This window comes from Perissodus microlepis, chromosome 15, assembly GCF_051167445.1.
Source record: "Perissodus microlepis isolate ML-2025 ecotype Zambia chromosome 15, ASM5116744v1, whole genome shotgun sequence".
NCBI classification, from domain to species: domain Eukaryota; kingdom Metazoa; phylum Chordata; class Actinopteri; order Cichliformes; family Cichlidae; genus Perissodus; species Perissodus microlepis.
The window spans coordinates 2,779,986-2,794,333 of NC_140475.1; the positions used below are offsets into that span (position 1 = coordinate 2,779,986).

Below are 14,348 nucleotides of genomic sequence, written 5' to 3' on the forward strand. Positions count from 1 at the left end.
CTATGGCCTCATTTAAATGAAGTTAAATGTTAGGTCAAATTCACCAATTACTCTTTTTTTTCCGAGACACAGAACTGTCACAACACAGGCATTTTCACACAGACAGGCTATTATTAATATTTACTGCTTGCTAAGACAATGATTAATCCATTTTTTCTCATCATTTATATTTAACGTGATAATTAAGAGAGACTCATTTAGTATGTGATACTGACACTGTGTTTCTTTCCACCCTCTCTCATCTCTCCACTCACTCATTCATTGTTCACGCAAAGATAACTGTGGGCGCTCGTTAGCTGGAAAGCATCAGGTCCTGTGACTTTCCTGGCTCCCTCCCACGATGAGCAAATGAATATGTTAAATAATCACTCAAAGTGAATTAAAAATAAGCGGCAGTGAAAATTCAGCCCATAAATGTAAACACAGAGAGAGAGAGCTCTCGCAGCTTAGATGAAAGAAAAGTAGGGAAAAAAGGATTTGCTGTACCTTTGCTTCTACCTAGAGGAGAAAGGATCCGTAGAGATAAAAGAAGGAAGAGTGTCATCCAAGGCAGAGCACCAGAAAAAGACAACAAGAAGTAGGTTTAAGCTATTGTTAGTCTACATAAAGCCTGTGACACTTGCATGCAACATGTCGACAATCATGCAAATTGTGCAGTAATGGGAGAAGCGCACACGGGCAGCACACAACTGACACTTCAAAATCTCAACAATTCTTTTTCCAGTTTTCATTTTGTTTATGCCGTTGTGTGTTGTTTTAATAGAGTTGAGGTCTACGGCTAAGGTTTTCGCTGGCTATTTGTCATGGATAGTTTTGGCTGAAGTATATATACAGAAGTGTGCAAAAGTCATTTCTTTATATTTTTCTAAGTCACTATTTGGGATAACTACCTTTTTTCCTCAAGAGTGTCTAAACTCTCAAAAAAATGTATGTTTTTGTGACAAACTGCTGCTAATAGAGTTAAAAATGGGTTGTTTGCTAAGTTATTCATTATGTGCAGACACAACACCGGTCATGAGGTGCTTTTATGTTTGAATGATTCATTCAGGTCCATAGATTTGTTAAGTGGATTAACAAACAAAAAACATTGCTGTGAAAATGCTCAGGTACAAGGACTGGACTGAAACTGGGTGTAAACGCAGCTATTGTCCAAAGAAAGACCTGGAGAACTATTGCTCAAGACTACTTTAACCTCCTAGGACCTGGCGTCCACATATGTGGACATCACATTTTGGGTTATTTAGACCAAAATACTCAATTTTGCTCTACAAGGGCCTGATATCCACTTACGAGGACATTATACTGCTACTGTTCTATCGAAATTTGAAACAAATATCCTCATATGTGGCTCTCATTTTTCTTAGAAACAAAAATTTGGTAAAAAAAAAAAATCTGGTAATTCTGTTTTTACATTCATCAGGACCCAATCAGCCCAAATATCAAAGAGAAATTAAAAATGCATGCTGTGGAGGAGTTCGGGTCTTAGGAGGTTAAAAATGAAAAGTCTGGCTCCTTGGAAGCAAAATATTAAAAAAAATGATGGGTGGCTCAAGACTTTTGCACGGTACTTTAAATAAGCCATAGTTTGCTCATGATAGCTGAGCAAACTCCACCTGGTGAAGATAGAAATCGTCATATGACTGGAAGCCATGGCCAAATGTTGTTTCCAAGAACAAGAACGAACATCCTTTCTCTGTAATATCGGCACACAGTTATAGTTCGGTTTAGGTAAGTGAAGGCTGAAAACACTTGGGCACAATTAGAGAAAAGTCACAGTTACTTTATGCCAAACTTAATAACCTTGGACTCCTGGAGAGCTAGATTGAATTTGATTTTGAAATACAATAAGTCTCAGACTCCCTTTCAACAAGCCAGCGAGATCTGAAAAAAAGAAAATCTAAATTGCAGAGTAACTAAGAGCCTGTGAACGCTGATATTTTTAAGCTTATTCCAAAAAATAAATTCTCAAATGCAGCTTTACTGAATTTGATCCGACAGAAAGGAAGCGGCTCCGTCCATTTTAATCATAGTAATAGTAATTCACATTCCATGAATGTGCCACTTCAGAAATGGGCTCTGCTGTCTTCACCCATCCACCACCCAGACTTCAATATTATCTTACACTGGCAGTGGATGTAGAGTGTAAATTGTGTTGCTGCAGATTCATCAAATATGAATGCAAACCCTGCTACTATTTCTCCTACATGCACCTTACCTTGACACTCTTTGATCCTTATTGTTCCCTTTCACCCCTCTCTATCCCAGATAAGCTTCCTTCTCCTCTGAGCTGTCTCCCCAAATTCCAGTGATTTCCTTATCCACCCCCAACCCCACCCCCGAGCTTCCCTGTTTTTTTTCACCCCATCCCCACCATCCCCGCTCCCACACAGTGGACCGTGTCACTGCTTGTTTGCTGTGGAAGTGAGAGTAGTACACAATTATGTAATACACAGAGATCTGGATGAAACGAGGCTGAGGACACACACGAGCACAGCGAGAGAGAGACAAAGGTGAGATGTGGGACATGCCATGCTGTTGTGCACCCCTCTGCGCCAAACACACACACACACACACAGTCATCCCCCCACCCCCACCCCACCTCTCTGCAGTAGACGCACAGCAACACGCAAATGCAAACGGACAGGTAGTGCAGGCGCACACTGTAAATTTACAGCTCACAACCAACACAGGGGTTAGTGAGCTAAAAAACAAATAAATAAAAGAGATATCTACAAAGGAAGAGGAAAGAGTACCTTGCTCTGCCTTCAGGTGTGCGAGGCCTTGAAGAGAAAAATCAAACAGGAGAACAGAGAGGAAAAATTGAGAAAAAACACAACACGCCAATACTACAGTTGTATTGTCACTGTGCATGCTTTGCATAATGGCAAAGAATGGCTATCACACTAAAGGCAAAGCTTCCCCAAGTGCATTCGAAAGCTTTCCACTGAAACAGACAAATGACTTATACGAGGAACAGTCTGCGTGAATGTAAAGTAACTGTGGAGGGTGTTTGCTGAATAAAGGTCAAATCTAAGAGTTAAAACAGAACTTGTGGTAAAAAATTTGCTTGCGTTTTAAAGGTGAATGCATAAATAACTTATAACTGGATGGGACGTGAATGGCTGCAGCAGTTAAACTGAAGCTGTGACCTCATTTGCCTCGAGACTCACCTGGTTTTCTCAGGACTGCTGTGGAAAAGTCAGGAAAAGAGGGAGAGAGAGAGAGAGCAAAGAGAAGCATCGCATTAGCAACACTCTACAACCACTTTTGCATGTTGCATCTACACATGCAAAAAAAGCAAACCCCTAACACACTTGCGATCATGTAAGGAGCAAAGAGGCGCCCTCTTGACATGTCTGATTGTAAACTATTTCAGTGTGAACACCTGTGGAAAGAAAAAGGCATAAAACTGAATCTGTCCCGCCCCCACGGGATCCAGATCGACATTTGTGCAAACAACTCTTCCACATTTCGAATATTGTCATTGTAGCATAATATTCCGCATCACACAGAGTCCCTTGAACACGTAAAATGATGCATAAATCCACGCTGCTGAGGATTTATGGTGTGAGTTTTATGGATTGCAGGATTGCTTGTTCTCAGACCCATGCCTTTCTCCTCCACCTCCTCTTCTTCAACTTATCGCTCACCCATAATCACACGCCTCTTGTGGTTTCTCAGAAGAATGCTCACAGTGGGAGTCCCGGTGTAGCTAATAGTGGAGCACGGCAACATTACAAAATAAGAAGAAAAAAAGCCGCATGTTAAGCTTGATCGCTCGCGGCAAACATCCTCACCGAGAGCTCACCCGTCAGTGACACCTTGTGGGTCTCAGACATGCCAGTGTGATTTAGGCAACATTACAGATGACTGAGTGGATTCAACATCAGTTGAGTCTGTTATATATTTATTATTCTTCTTTAGTCACAAACCTGAAGCTCGCATCCTAATAGGAATACTCGCGCTTGTAATCGGTGCCCCCCAAAGAGCATCAAAGACTGATGAGAGGAAAATTAAACACATCTTAATTAAGACAGACTACATCAGACACTTTAAATATCGGCTCTAACGCGAGATATCAGATATTAATGTGACTTAGCGATGCGCCTTGATCTCTGCCCAGTCTATAAAGAGGAGTGGCCTGTTTCCCACTACTAGATACATCCAGGGATTTCCGTGTTTCATTTTTTTCCCACCCGCCTCCCTGACAGCTTTAAGTCCTTGTTTAATGTTAAATTTAACAAACTCAACCCACGACAGATATATCATTTGAGAGGAGGAGTAGGGAGGCAAATTCTGCAGCAGGGGATGGTGAAGACGAGGTGAAGATTTCCTCCTGTCTCCTTTAGGGAGTCTAAAATGGATGCTGCCTCTCCTCCCACACAAGAAAAATGACATTGGAAGAGGAAAGGGAAGGGCGATGGGTGGAAGTGTGGGAAAGGAGGGTAGAAGCCAGCTGATGGACGGCAGCACTGTTCCAGTTCTCAGGAGATAATCCTGGGGGGGGGGGGACTTAATGCTTGAATTTGTGTGCCTGAATCAGCAGGTACACATATTTTTTTTCCCTGACTGTGCAAATGCTTGTGTCCAGATATCGTGCGTGCGCGTGTGTTAAATGCTCAGTTTCCGTGTAGATAAAACCTTTTCTCTTGTCGCGACGGTGCTCAGAACAAGCCAATGTGCTGTGGAGGACATGTGGTCCGAGCGTAATCCCTGGCTCTATTTTACCAGCAGCTTCACCACTCAAATCCAAGCATAATTTTCAGCATGGGCACTAGACACAAATGCCCCGTGCACTGGCATCAGGCAAGTCCCTGCACCATTTTTTTTCTCGCTGACCTACTTTTTATAGTAAGATTATTGTAACTGTCATTTTTTCCATGTCTGTTTATTAATCCCCAAAGCTAAGCCCGAAGGCACCATTTCAGCACTTACTTAACAGTTTGCTTGCCCTAGCCTTCAATTACTAACCTTCCACCAAGTCCCTGCATATTTGTTTAAGCAAAAGGAGGTCCTTAAACTGCTCATTACAAATGCAGGATGTGGAATCCTGAAAGAGGACATGGATGATCATTTTTACATATTCATTAAACAATCCTGTGCAGCTCTTAACAACCTTGACCTTCTGCATACCTTTATGTAACCAGAAAAACCACAAGGTATTCAAGAGATTTCATAATGTCACCACTGCTAAGTTAGCTGAACTGAAAGAGATTTCACATCCAGATCATTTCTATTAAAGACAGTGATATTTGCACAAGGAATAGGAGGAGAATAATAAAGATGGCTGTGCTTAAAGAAGCAGTTTAAGAATGATCAATGACAAGGTCAAGTACTACAGCTACAGATTTGCACACTAAGGTCGACGCATGCAGAGAGCGAGTACTGTCTAATTTCACTCCATGCGCCATGACGCAGTTAGCCACACTGATACATCCTGATCCACACGGGAGGCGAGACTGAGCATGTGTTTTATGGCCAACTGTTTATGGTGCAAAGCATTGAAGGGCTTGCAGGCGTTCAGAGAACGGAACCATTTCATAATTATCACTGCGGTGAAATGATGATGCCTTAGCAGAAGGTTGACCCCCACTAATTCATGACAGATGAGAAAAGGGGGGGGTATACCAGTGTGGGAACAAGAAGGATGTTTTTCAGTGAAGTGGCAAACAGAAGCTTTATCCCACTTTTCCCATTTTCTCATTTCTCATCACACATGTGAATTCTGCCCAGTCCTTGTATTTTCCCTTCCAGGCCAGTCGGCTAGCAGGCTACCATTAAAATCACGGCTGGGAAAACTCTTCCAAGGCCCAGTCTACTCAGCCAGTCAGCCATCTGCCCGTTTTAACGAGCAGCTCCAGGGCCTCGCCTGCATCCGCGTGCATTCACGCGCATGCCTGTGAATGCAAATGCATCTGGACTCCTGCATCCGACAATGTAACATATACGTATTCACACATTTGACAAATTGCTAATTTGATTGCTCATTAATGTACGGCATGATCACAGTATACTGACGGGACAGGTGTGCGAACATCCCCTGAAAACATTCTGTGCTCAAGCGCCACATGAACAACAAGTACTTTGCCCACTCGTGGACATGTGGCCATAACAGTAAAAGAACTCTTCACGAGTTTGCCGACAGACAGTTTGAATTGACGGCAGTGTTTGCGCAGGCATTTTCCAGGCAAATTAGCCATCTCTATTCTCATTATCCTCCTAATTATGGTTCCCAGTCTCTGTGGCATAATCAACAATCAGCCACATCAGTTAATGGGAGAGCAGAAAAGAGCAGCAGTCAGTTCAGCTGGGGAATTAACTTGACTACCCTCCCCTAGCTCCCCTTTTTTTATAGCCTGAAATCGGAGGAAAATGAAGAACAGATGCCTGAATAGAAGGATAGAAGGACGAAGAAGGAAGTAAGCATGAGTTGGTTTGTTGTCCAACAGCTAATTTCCTGTGACAAATTAGGGTACAACAGGCCAGTGGTAAATTCACACATTGGACTCTTTCTGCCCTGCAGCTAAGATATGACCACCGCCCGACTGAGTCGTCTTAAAACCTCGGCCTTTCTAACACAAAGATGTCACAGTTCCACCGTCAGCCCTCAGACCAACAGGCCTCCTGCTCCTCCTCTATCGACTGTTCGACACAGGCAGCGGGCAAATGGGATGAAGCGAAAAGAGGTCAAGTCCAGCCCGTTTGCTCGACTGCTCTGCAACCAGCACATCGCGTGCTGTCCTCAACAACGCCACAGGCTAGCACTCGGGATCTGACGTCCGAACAGCTTCATTTGATCAGCAAATTTTGGTGCATATTAGGAAGCAAAAGACAGCAAAAAAATCACATTTTAAAGGCACGCTACAGTGATGACATTTAAAAAAACAAACATTTTAATTGTATTAGATACAGTTTAAAATAGCTCGTCATTAACGCTCTAGCGTTCAGTGAGCATTCCTCTGATTTCGGGCAAAATGGAGTCATCCCTCAGTCATGTCAGTTTGATTTAGACAGGCAGGAAGTGGGTCAGCAGGGGAGGAAATTTGACATGGGTCTGTTCACACAAAGGGATCTCCTGCAATCCATACACGTAAACAAATAGTTAAGCGAGTAAGGTTATGGTGAAACTGTGTATTTCAAAGGTTACCCTTCTTGAATATGAAAAAAAGAGAAAATTTTGTGTTGTGGTGAATGGAATAGCAAAAAAACGAGCAACTTATTTTTGGCATCAGCTAGCACTGATCTCAAGGCTGTAAAGCAGCAGGGTGTTCTGAACAATGAGAGATTTTAACATGAAATATCAGCAGCAAGCTTGGTCTATAGTGAAATTATTTTTTGAATATATATATATATATATATATATATATATATATATATATATATATATATTTCCTGAAAAGGAAGGGAAAGACCAGTGGTAAGTTTTGTCGCACCACGTAGGTATCAGTTAGAAAAAAACAACTTTTTTTTTAATAACTAAAGCTTTTAGGGTGTGAAGATGATAGAATAAGGTGGAATATCCTCAAAGAGCTGGATCTCATTACACTCTCCAAATAAAGCGATGGCCTTGGCACAGAAGCAGAAGAAAAACACATGAAGTTATTTCTCAACCAAACTTTGTGTGTACCTTCAGGTCCCGCAGCACCTTGCAAAATCTGAATACATTTAATAGGGGGAAAAAAAGAGAACTCAGTATTGTAATTTTAGTCATATCAGCTAATACCATATCCACCACTGCCTGATCAAAAGTAATAACTGTGAAGGGAGAGGAAATGCTGAGAACATCATCTCCAATTTAACTCCCACGTGAAATACGAAGACGTTCTAAAAGAAGCCGTAAGAGCAACAAAACCCACGGTATTTTCATTGGGTGTCCTGCATGAATTGCATTAAACCGCTCAAACATGCCAGAGTATAGATGCTCCTGCTTTATATAAATTACACTGTTGTCCAATCAATGCACATTTTTCGAGGCATTTCATAAATGAAGTTTGGTGTGGCACAAATCGCATTAGATGCAGCGGGAATAGCAACACAGTTGTGGAAATTGAATCTAATTTTCAGGGGCTTGTATTGAGATTTATTGCGTTGCTTAAAGCCACATGGTATGAGATGATTTTAATGATGCAACATGTGCAAAAAAACAAAAAAGCAAATATGAAGGGTAATCATATAATCTTTTTTTTTTCGCTATACCTGGAAGCAGACAGCAGATGTGATGCTAGTTGAAGTCTGCATTTGTAAGGAATCCCATTGAATTTTTATTTCAGAATTTTAACCAGCAGTCGTGCTTGACACAGAAAGGTTCTGGAGCCAGCCCTCTTACCTTCAGTGCAGTATCGACCTACATATCCAGTTCTGGAGCAGTCACAGTAGGGTTCTCCGTCTGCCAGTGAGCAGATCCCACCATTCTCACAGGGGTTCTCTGTGCATAGGCCCATCATCTCCAAGCGGACTTTCTGACTATTGATAAGCGTGGGCAGCTTACTCCCATAACTGAGGTCTGTGATAATTCCTTTGAATGGCACTAGCTCGCGGACGGAGGGCAGGGTGATGGCAGACATGCGGATGTCCCCTGGGAGGCCTCCAAGAAAGAGGTCACTGACAATATTCATGAACTGCCGCTGAGGCCGCACCTCTTCCGTCTTGGTTTGACCATCCAAGGCCAAGCCAGTCCGCAAATTGTGCCTGTTGATGGCTGCAAAGTGCCAGCGGCTGTCGTTAACCATCTTATCTGAGGTGATGGTGGTCTCGGCACAGTCGATACTGACGCGAAGCTGCAGCTTACCCTCAGATACAGCGAGAAGCAGAAAGTCACAATATCCGCCATCATCAAAGTAGAGCATCAGGCCCTCTGGTTCTGAAGTCTTGAACTGAAACATCATGTCGCTTCTGGTGCTGGCATCCCAGCGCAGGTAGCGAGCCCACTGACCTTCAGAGCCAGTAAACTCCAGGCCTATGCTTAGGCCCAGCATGGTACTTAGCAGCATAAGGAAAAATCCAGGTAGGCTGTTTGGATTCATGGTAGAGAATAACAGGGAGCTCAGAAGAGGGTGAGAACTGGGGACAGATCCTCAAAGTGATATGAACATCTGATAATGGTTTAGTTCCGGGCTTTTTCTGCTGAATGTTATATTCCACATAGATAATCTTAGTCAGGCAGACAGCGCAATATCCTTTTTTTATCTGAGAGGCAGATCTAACGTTGATAAAGGATCTTATCTCAACTGCCAAATCTATGGAGAATTGTGCAAAAAAGGAAAGGAAAAAAAATCCAGTTTCCACATAAACGCGTAAAATTGCTATGGTACAGGTGAGCCGTAGCGTGTTTTGTCAGTGATTCAGAGCTCTGTCTTGTGATTTTTCTTTAAGGCGGTTTCCTGGGTTGAAGCACAGAACGGTCATCGTTGGTCCGGTTCCACGCCCCATGGTTTAAACTGCAGGGAAAGAACAGACAGCACTGAATGCATTTCTTTAAGATGAGTCTCTATTTTCTAGCAAAACAAAGCAACCACCTGCAAGGGGATGTGTGACACAAATAAAATATGTGACCCAATGAAACATAACAAAGAGGAGTCCAGAGATTCTTATTAAAGGTTCTAAAATGTTGTATCAATTAAGTCTGTACAAATGAGACCCATTCATGCCAAGCATGTTGTGTCCACTCCATCATCCTATTAGGGCCCATAGAAATTAATATGATTGTGACACATCATGACAATCTGTCATGAAACAACTCACTCCTCTTAGGCTACAATCAGCCATTCCTGTTGTAGTGTACTTTGGTTTATTAGCCAGTTAGCTATGTAGGAAATATTTCAAATGATCCACACCCCTAATCCCTGACCAGCTAAATCACTGCTAGGATAACGAGGGGTGGGGTGTCCTTGGAAAATGACCCCCTCAGTAAGAGATCCCCTGCCTGTAAACATTTGACAAACCCTGCAATGTTCTATATCTAGTTAGCCAATACAATGTAGAAATTTGGAAACAAAAAGATCATTTGTCAAACTAACACTGTCTGTGAGCTTTTGGCTTAACTGTAGGGATTTTCTTTAGTGTTGCTAAAATATGCCAACCTAAACTAGAGTTATAAAGCTAGTTCAGATGTAAAACAGCACTCAGAGGAGGTGGAATAGGGAAAACAGCAATTAGGCAAATTGTGCCTATGAGTTTAGATGAATTAGAAGGGATACTGAGAGCACCATTCAATGCGGATTTGACTCTCTAGGTGGCCATTAAATAGCACTAAATATCTACTGAACACCCATTAAAGGTTTACAACCATTTTATGCACTTTTCTATTTCTGCCAATTACTCATTTTATTTGAAGGTCCACTCAAAAAATCATTTATAGTTGTAAAGCCTTCGTTTGAGAGATGAATTCCCAAATAGTCGAAGGACAACAAAGCGGCTTTGTGAAAAATACACAAATAAATAAAGGCTGATTCCACGATGAGAGGAAATCCACGGAGGTGAGCCGGAGCATGTGTTTAGCCTCAGACGTTAGCCTGCTGTCTGTAAGCGCCTGCTGGGATCCTGATAAATATGACTAATTATCTGCCGCCACTCTCCTTTTCTCATTTGCGTATCTTTGGGGGATTGCAATCATAAACAGCTATTCAGAAAGATGTTACGATGGTGCTACTTCATTTCCAAATCCCACCACTAGCATTCTTTTTCTAAATTTCCTTCAGTGAATACGTTTTTAACTTGTTCACATCACCCAAACCCAGATGACAGCGGTACTGAATATTAACTAGCTCACTGGCCTTTGTACGCTACACCTGTACTCATCTAGTTCTGTTTGATTTTGCTCTGCAGAGCCAGGAATGATTCACATGGTGAAACCTTATACGTGTGTGTACTCTTCCAGCCCTTTGCCCTTGCAATTGTTTTGGTATTGGGCTGCCCACCAGACAAACGCATTGTCCAATCATGACAGTAGCACAGACCCATGCAACACAATAGGCCCTTTAACCACCTGCCCTGAATAGTTAATCTTGCTGCAGCAGGCAAGCTATTGAATTGTAGAAACTGATACCTATGCTAATGCACCGTGTACACATGCATGTGTGTCCCTGTGCAGGAGTGTACCTGACTGTGTCTCTCTGACAACGCTGGGTTGCCTGGCTGGACGACTGTCTTTGTCTTAAAAGTGCCTTTGTGAGACAGCAGAGAGGTTAAAAGGTTCTGTGTGGTGAAATCACCCTGAACGCTACTGCATCAACCCAAGCCACCAACTATAAAAGAGTGTTATGTGCTGTGTCCCTTGACTAAGCAAGGCTCAACATGCCCATGAAATCTGAGATGCCTGCCTGGTATAAAAAAATGGCCCTGGACTCTATTCAATTAACATGAGTTATTGAGTGTGTGTGTGTGTGTGTGTGTTGCTTAACTGAGATATCGGGTGTCCCTATAGCCTGCAAACCATGGTTTTAACACTGAATGCTAACAATGCTAACATATTCTCTTTCAAGCAGTTATGGAGATATCATTGTGTTAAACACAGCTGTTTACAATAGGGGTTTTTTTTTCCACCTTTAATTGATTCTGACTTTAAAAACAACATTTGCCCACCATGACATTAACTACTTAACATTCGACTGACTATAAGCCCTGCTTAAAATCCAAATCTTTCCACCTCAAAGCTAAGCTAAATGAAGCTAACATAGTGCCAAGCTGAGTTTTACCCAGAATATGTTACTGACACTTTTCCTCGCAGGCTTGTTATGAAAGATGCCCTTCAGCTAACAGCATGCCTGAGAGCACCCAGCAGTCCTCACTCCACAGGGCGAAAAAGGAAAAATTAACAAGCTGTTTTGGGCTTCTTAATTAAGTACACTGTTTAACTAGCATAAACCCAAACCTGTTTTTTTCTGCCTCCTGTTAAACAAATAGGAAGTGGCATAATTTCTAAATAGCTACCTTGCTCTGCTAGAATAAGCACATATTTTCCGGGATATACACATTGAATTATTAAATAGTGCAGGATATGAGATGACCTGTATGGGATACCTTCACTGACTGCCCATAAATGATGCATTGACAGGTCCGGCTTCGGTGCAGCAGATTTATAGACATGTTTTGTAATGTAGCCGAGCCCCTATCACGCACTGGAGACCCCCTCAGCCCCCTGCTGTGCTCCCTGTCCATCACAAGCTGCAGCCCGGAGGACCGATTTAATCCGACAGCAGTCACAGCAGACGAGGGTATGCTGCATTAGAAGCGTGTCCGGACCTGCCAAGTCCACTGCTGGTAAGAGGAAGTGGGGCGCACGGAGCAGAAGGGGAATTTTAGGGTGAACCGGGAATAAAGTGAAGTCATTTAAAGCTTCAGTGCAAAACTTGAGAGCATAAACTTCAATCTGGCACCAGCAGGAACGGACACATTATGATTCTTTCCGCTCCCGCTGAACATCTGTGCAGGGCTCCAGATGTTGCAGTTAAGAAAAAAATAGCCCAGTATTTAGAGTTTAGATGAGCAAATGGCCCCTAAATGCATCACGAAATCCAACGTGGGCTTCAGTAAACAGACTTTTATAAAACACCAGCCATAATTTAGAGCAAATAAGGTACAGAGACGGGATCAGCGTTAACTCTGCAGTCAGCTCAGAGACACAAGTTCTCGCAGAAATATTAAATTAGAGGGATGCTGTAGTCTCTGCTGAAAGCCCCGGTGGACATTTCAATTCCGCACGGCCGAGCTTTCACAATGTAAGTGCAACAGAAAATGATGCTATCGATCACATGAGTAATTTCATCCCTTAATGGAATATTTTAAACCTTCAGATGATAGGAAACATTTAAAACCTGCCAGAAATCCAACCCGCAAGCCCGCACGGATGAATAAAACAGCGGGCTACATGTCCCCCCCAGCAGCGCTCAAGCTTTCCCTCTGCTTCTCGCACGGTGGCAGTCTGACTGTGGCTCGAGGGCTTACGAACCTTTGCTTTTGGAAATTACGAAGCGAAATTTGAACAGGACTCGTGGGTGAAGTTGTCGAGAAAACGGGAATAGTTCGGGGTAGTTTCCTCCTTCGCTGTTCTCTCCGACCGAGAGACGCGATCCGGTGAGCTAAAACTTTCCATCTCTACGCGCTTCGCTCATTCCCTACGAATTTGTTTGTTTTAAAAAGGAACAACAACAAAATCAACTCTAATAAGTCCACGTTATCTCCCTCACGTCACAGACCTACCCACTGTTTTAGTGTTAAACTGCGGGTGAGGGCTTTTCAAAATTCTAACGATCCAAGCCGTCCCACTGCGCCTAATTCCTCATCTCAGCTCAAAGTCACATCAAATTCGCAGAATATTTTCATAAAAACTTCAGAATCTCGCAACTTAAGCATCCTCACAGAAACAAATAACGTATTAAGATGGTGGTGGGGAGCGAAAGAATAAAAATAAAATAAAATAAAAATAAAACAGGACTAAACCAGTTTTAATCTGCTCCTACCTTTTTTTTCCACGCAGAGACTCCGGACGGACAAAAGCCCCTTGCGTAAATATCGCAAATTATAGTAATCCAGACCAAAATCCCATCCACAAACCGGAGCCTTTCTTGATGAGAGTGTGCCGGGGGCGGTGGGATGCTGATGGTGGTGATGAGGCGGTTATTATAAGTGAGGCGCGGTGGAGGAAAAGGCAGCCGTGCTCCTTCCTCCTTCTCAGTGAACGCGCATCTCTCAGCTCTGCTTCACTCAGCGCTACTGTTGATGGGCCCCTGGATTTCTCCCACACTGACGATCTGACCCGCCTTCTTCAGAGTAATCAGCACAGTGGGTGGGGGGTACTCCATTTGCAGAGACAACAGCCCCTCGGGACAAATTACCAATAAGGAAAATTATTTATTCCTTATTTTTAAGCTTGGCTTTTATGTTATAGAGGCTGCTTGCGCGCTTAGGAGACATTACGAGAAACAAATTACGTACTGCAAAAGTAGTGCATGGCATACCCACCTAATATGTAATATATATATATATATATATATGTTTAATACACACAATTCTAAATGTTCCTGGGGGCTGTTCCGGGCAGAAGGTTTGGTTTCTTTCAGTGCAGTTTTTCAAACCCAGGCGAAAAGAGAGCACAGGGTGAAAATGTGACGTTTTGTTTTTAATTTTCATCATAGGGGTTTAGAGCTTAAATTCAGCACCTTGGACAGCACCCCCTGGTCTTGAGACAGCTACGGGCGACGTGCAAAATCCCAACGAGCCGCACCCTGGGCAGAGGGGAAATTTTTCGGTTTTTTGCGTGTTGCCTCAGCAGCTCTGATGCCAGGGTGCTGTCCAAGGTCCTGAAGGCTTGTCAGGCGTAAATGAGAGCGAAAAGAGAGAAAGCCTTTCAG

General features: G+C 42.9%; 1 protein-coding gene across 11 annotated transcripts in view; it reads right to left on the reverse strand.

Moving 5' to 3' along the window:
- The window catches only part of nrxn3b (neurexin 3b), a 329,334-nt gene extending 315,597 nt beyond the window's left edge, over positions 1 to 13,737 (reverse strand). For 4 of the 11 annotated variants that reach the window (XM_084953181.1, XM_084953184.1, XM_084953185.1 and 1 more), the window contains exons 1-5: positions 13,458 to 13,735; positions 8,327 to 9,437; positions 3,171 to 3,188; positions 2,754 to 2,780; positions 487 to 498 (exon numbers count right to left, since the gene is read on the reverse strand). In XM_084953181.1, the coding sequence (XP_084809307.1) occupies positions 487 to 498; positions 2,754 to 2,780; positions 3,171 to 3,188; positions 8,327 to 9,023 (754 nt within the window). In that variant the 5' untranslated portion in view covers positions 9,024 to 9,437; positions 13,458 to 13,735. Of the gene's footprint in view, positions 1 to 486; positions 499 to 2,753; positions 2,781 to 3,170; positions 3,189 to 8,326; positions 9,438 to 13,457 lie in introns of all 11 variants that reach the window. The other 7 variants (XM_084953183.1, XM_084953180.1, XM_084953187.1 and 4 more) reach the window with 5 other exon arrangements.
- Between the last annotated feature and the right edge of the window lie 611 nt (positions 13,738 to 14,348).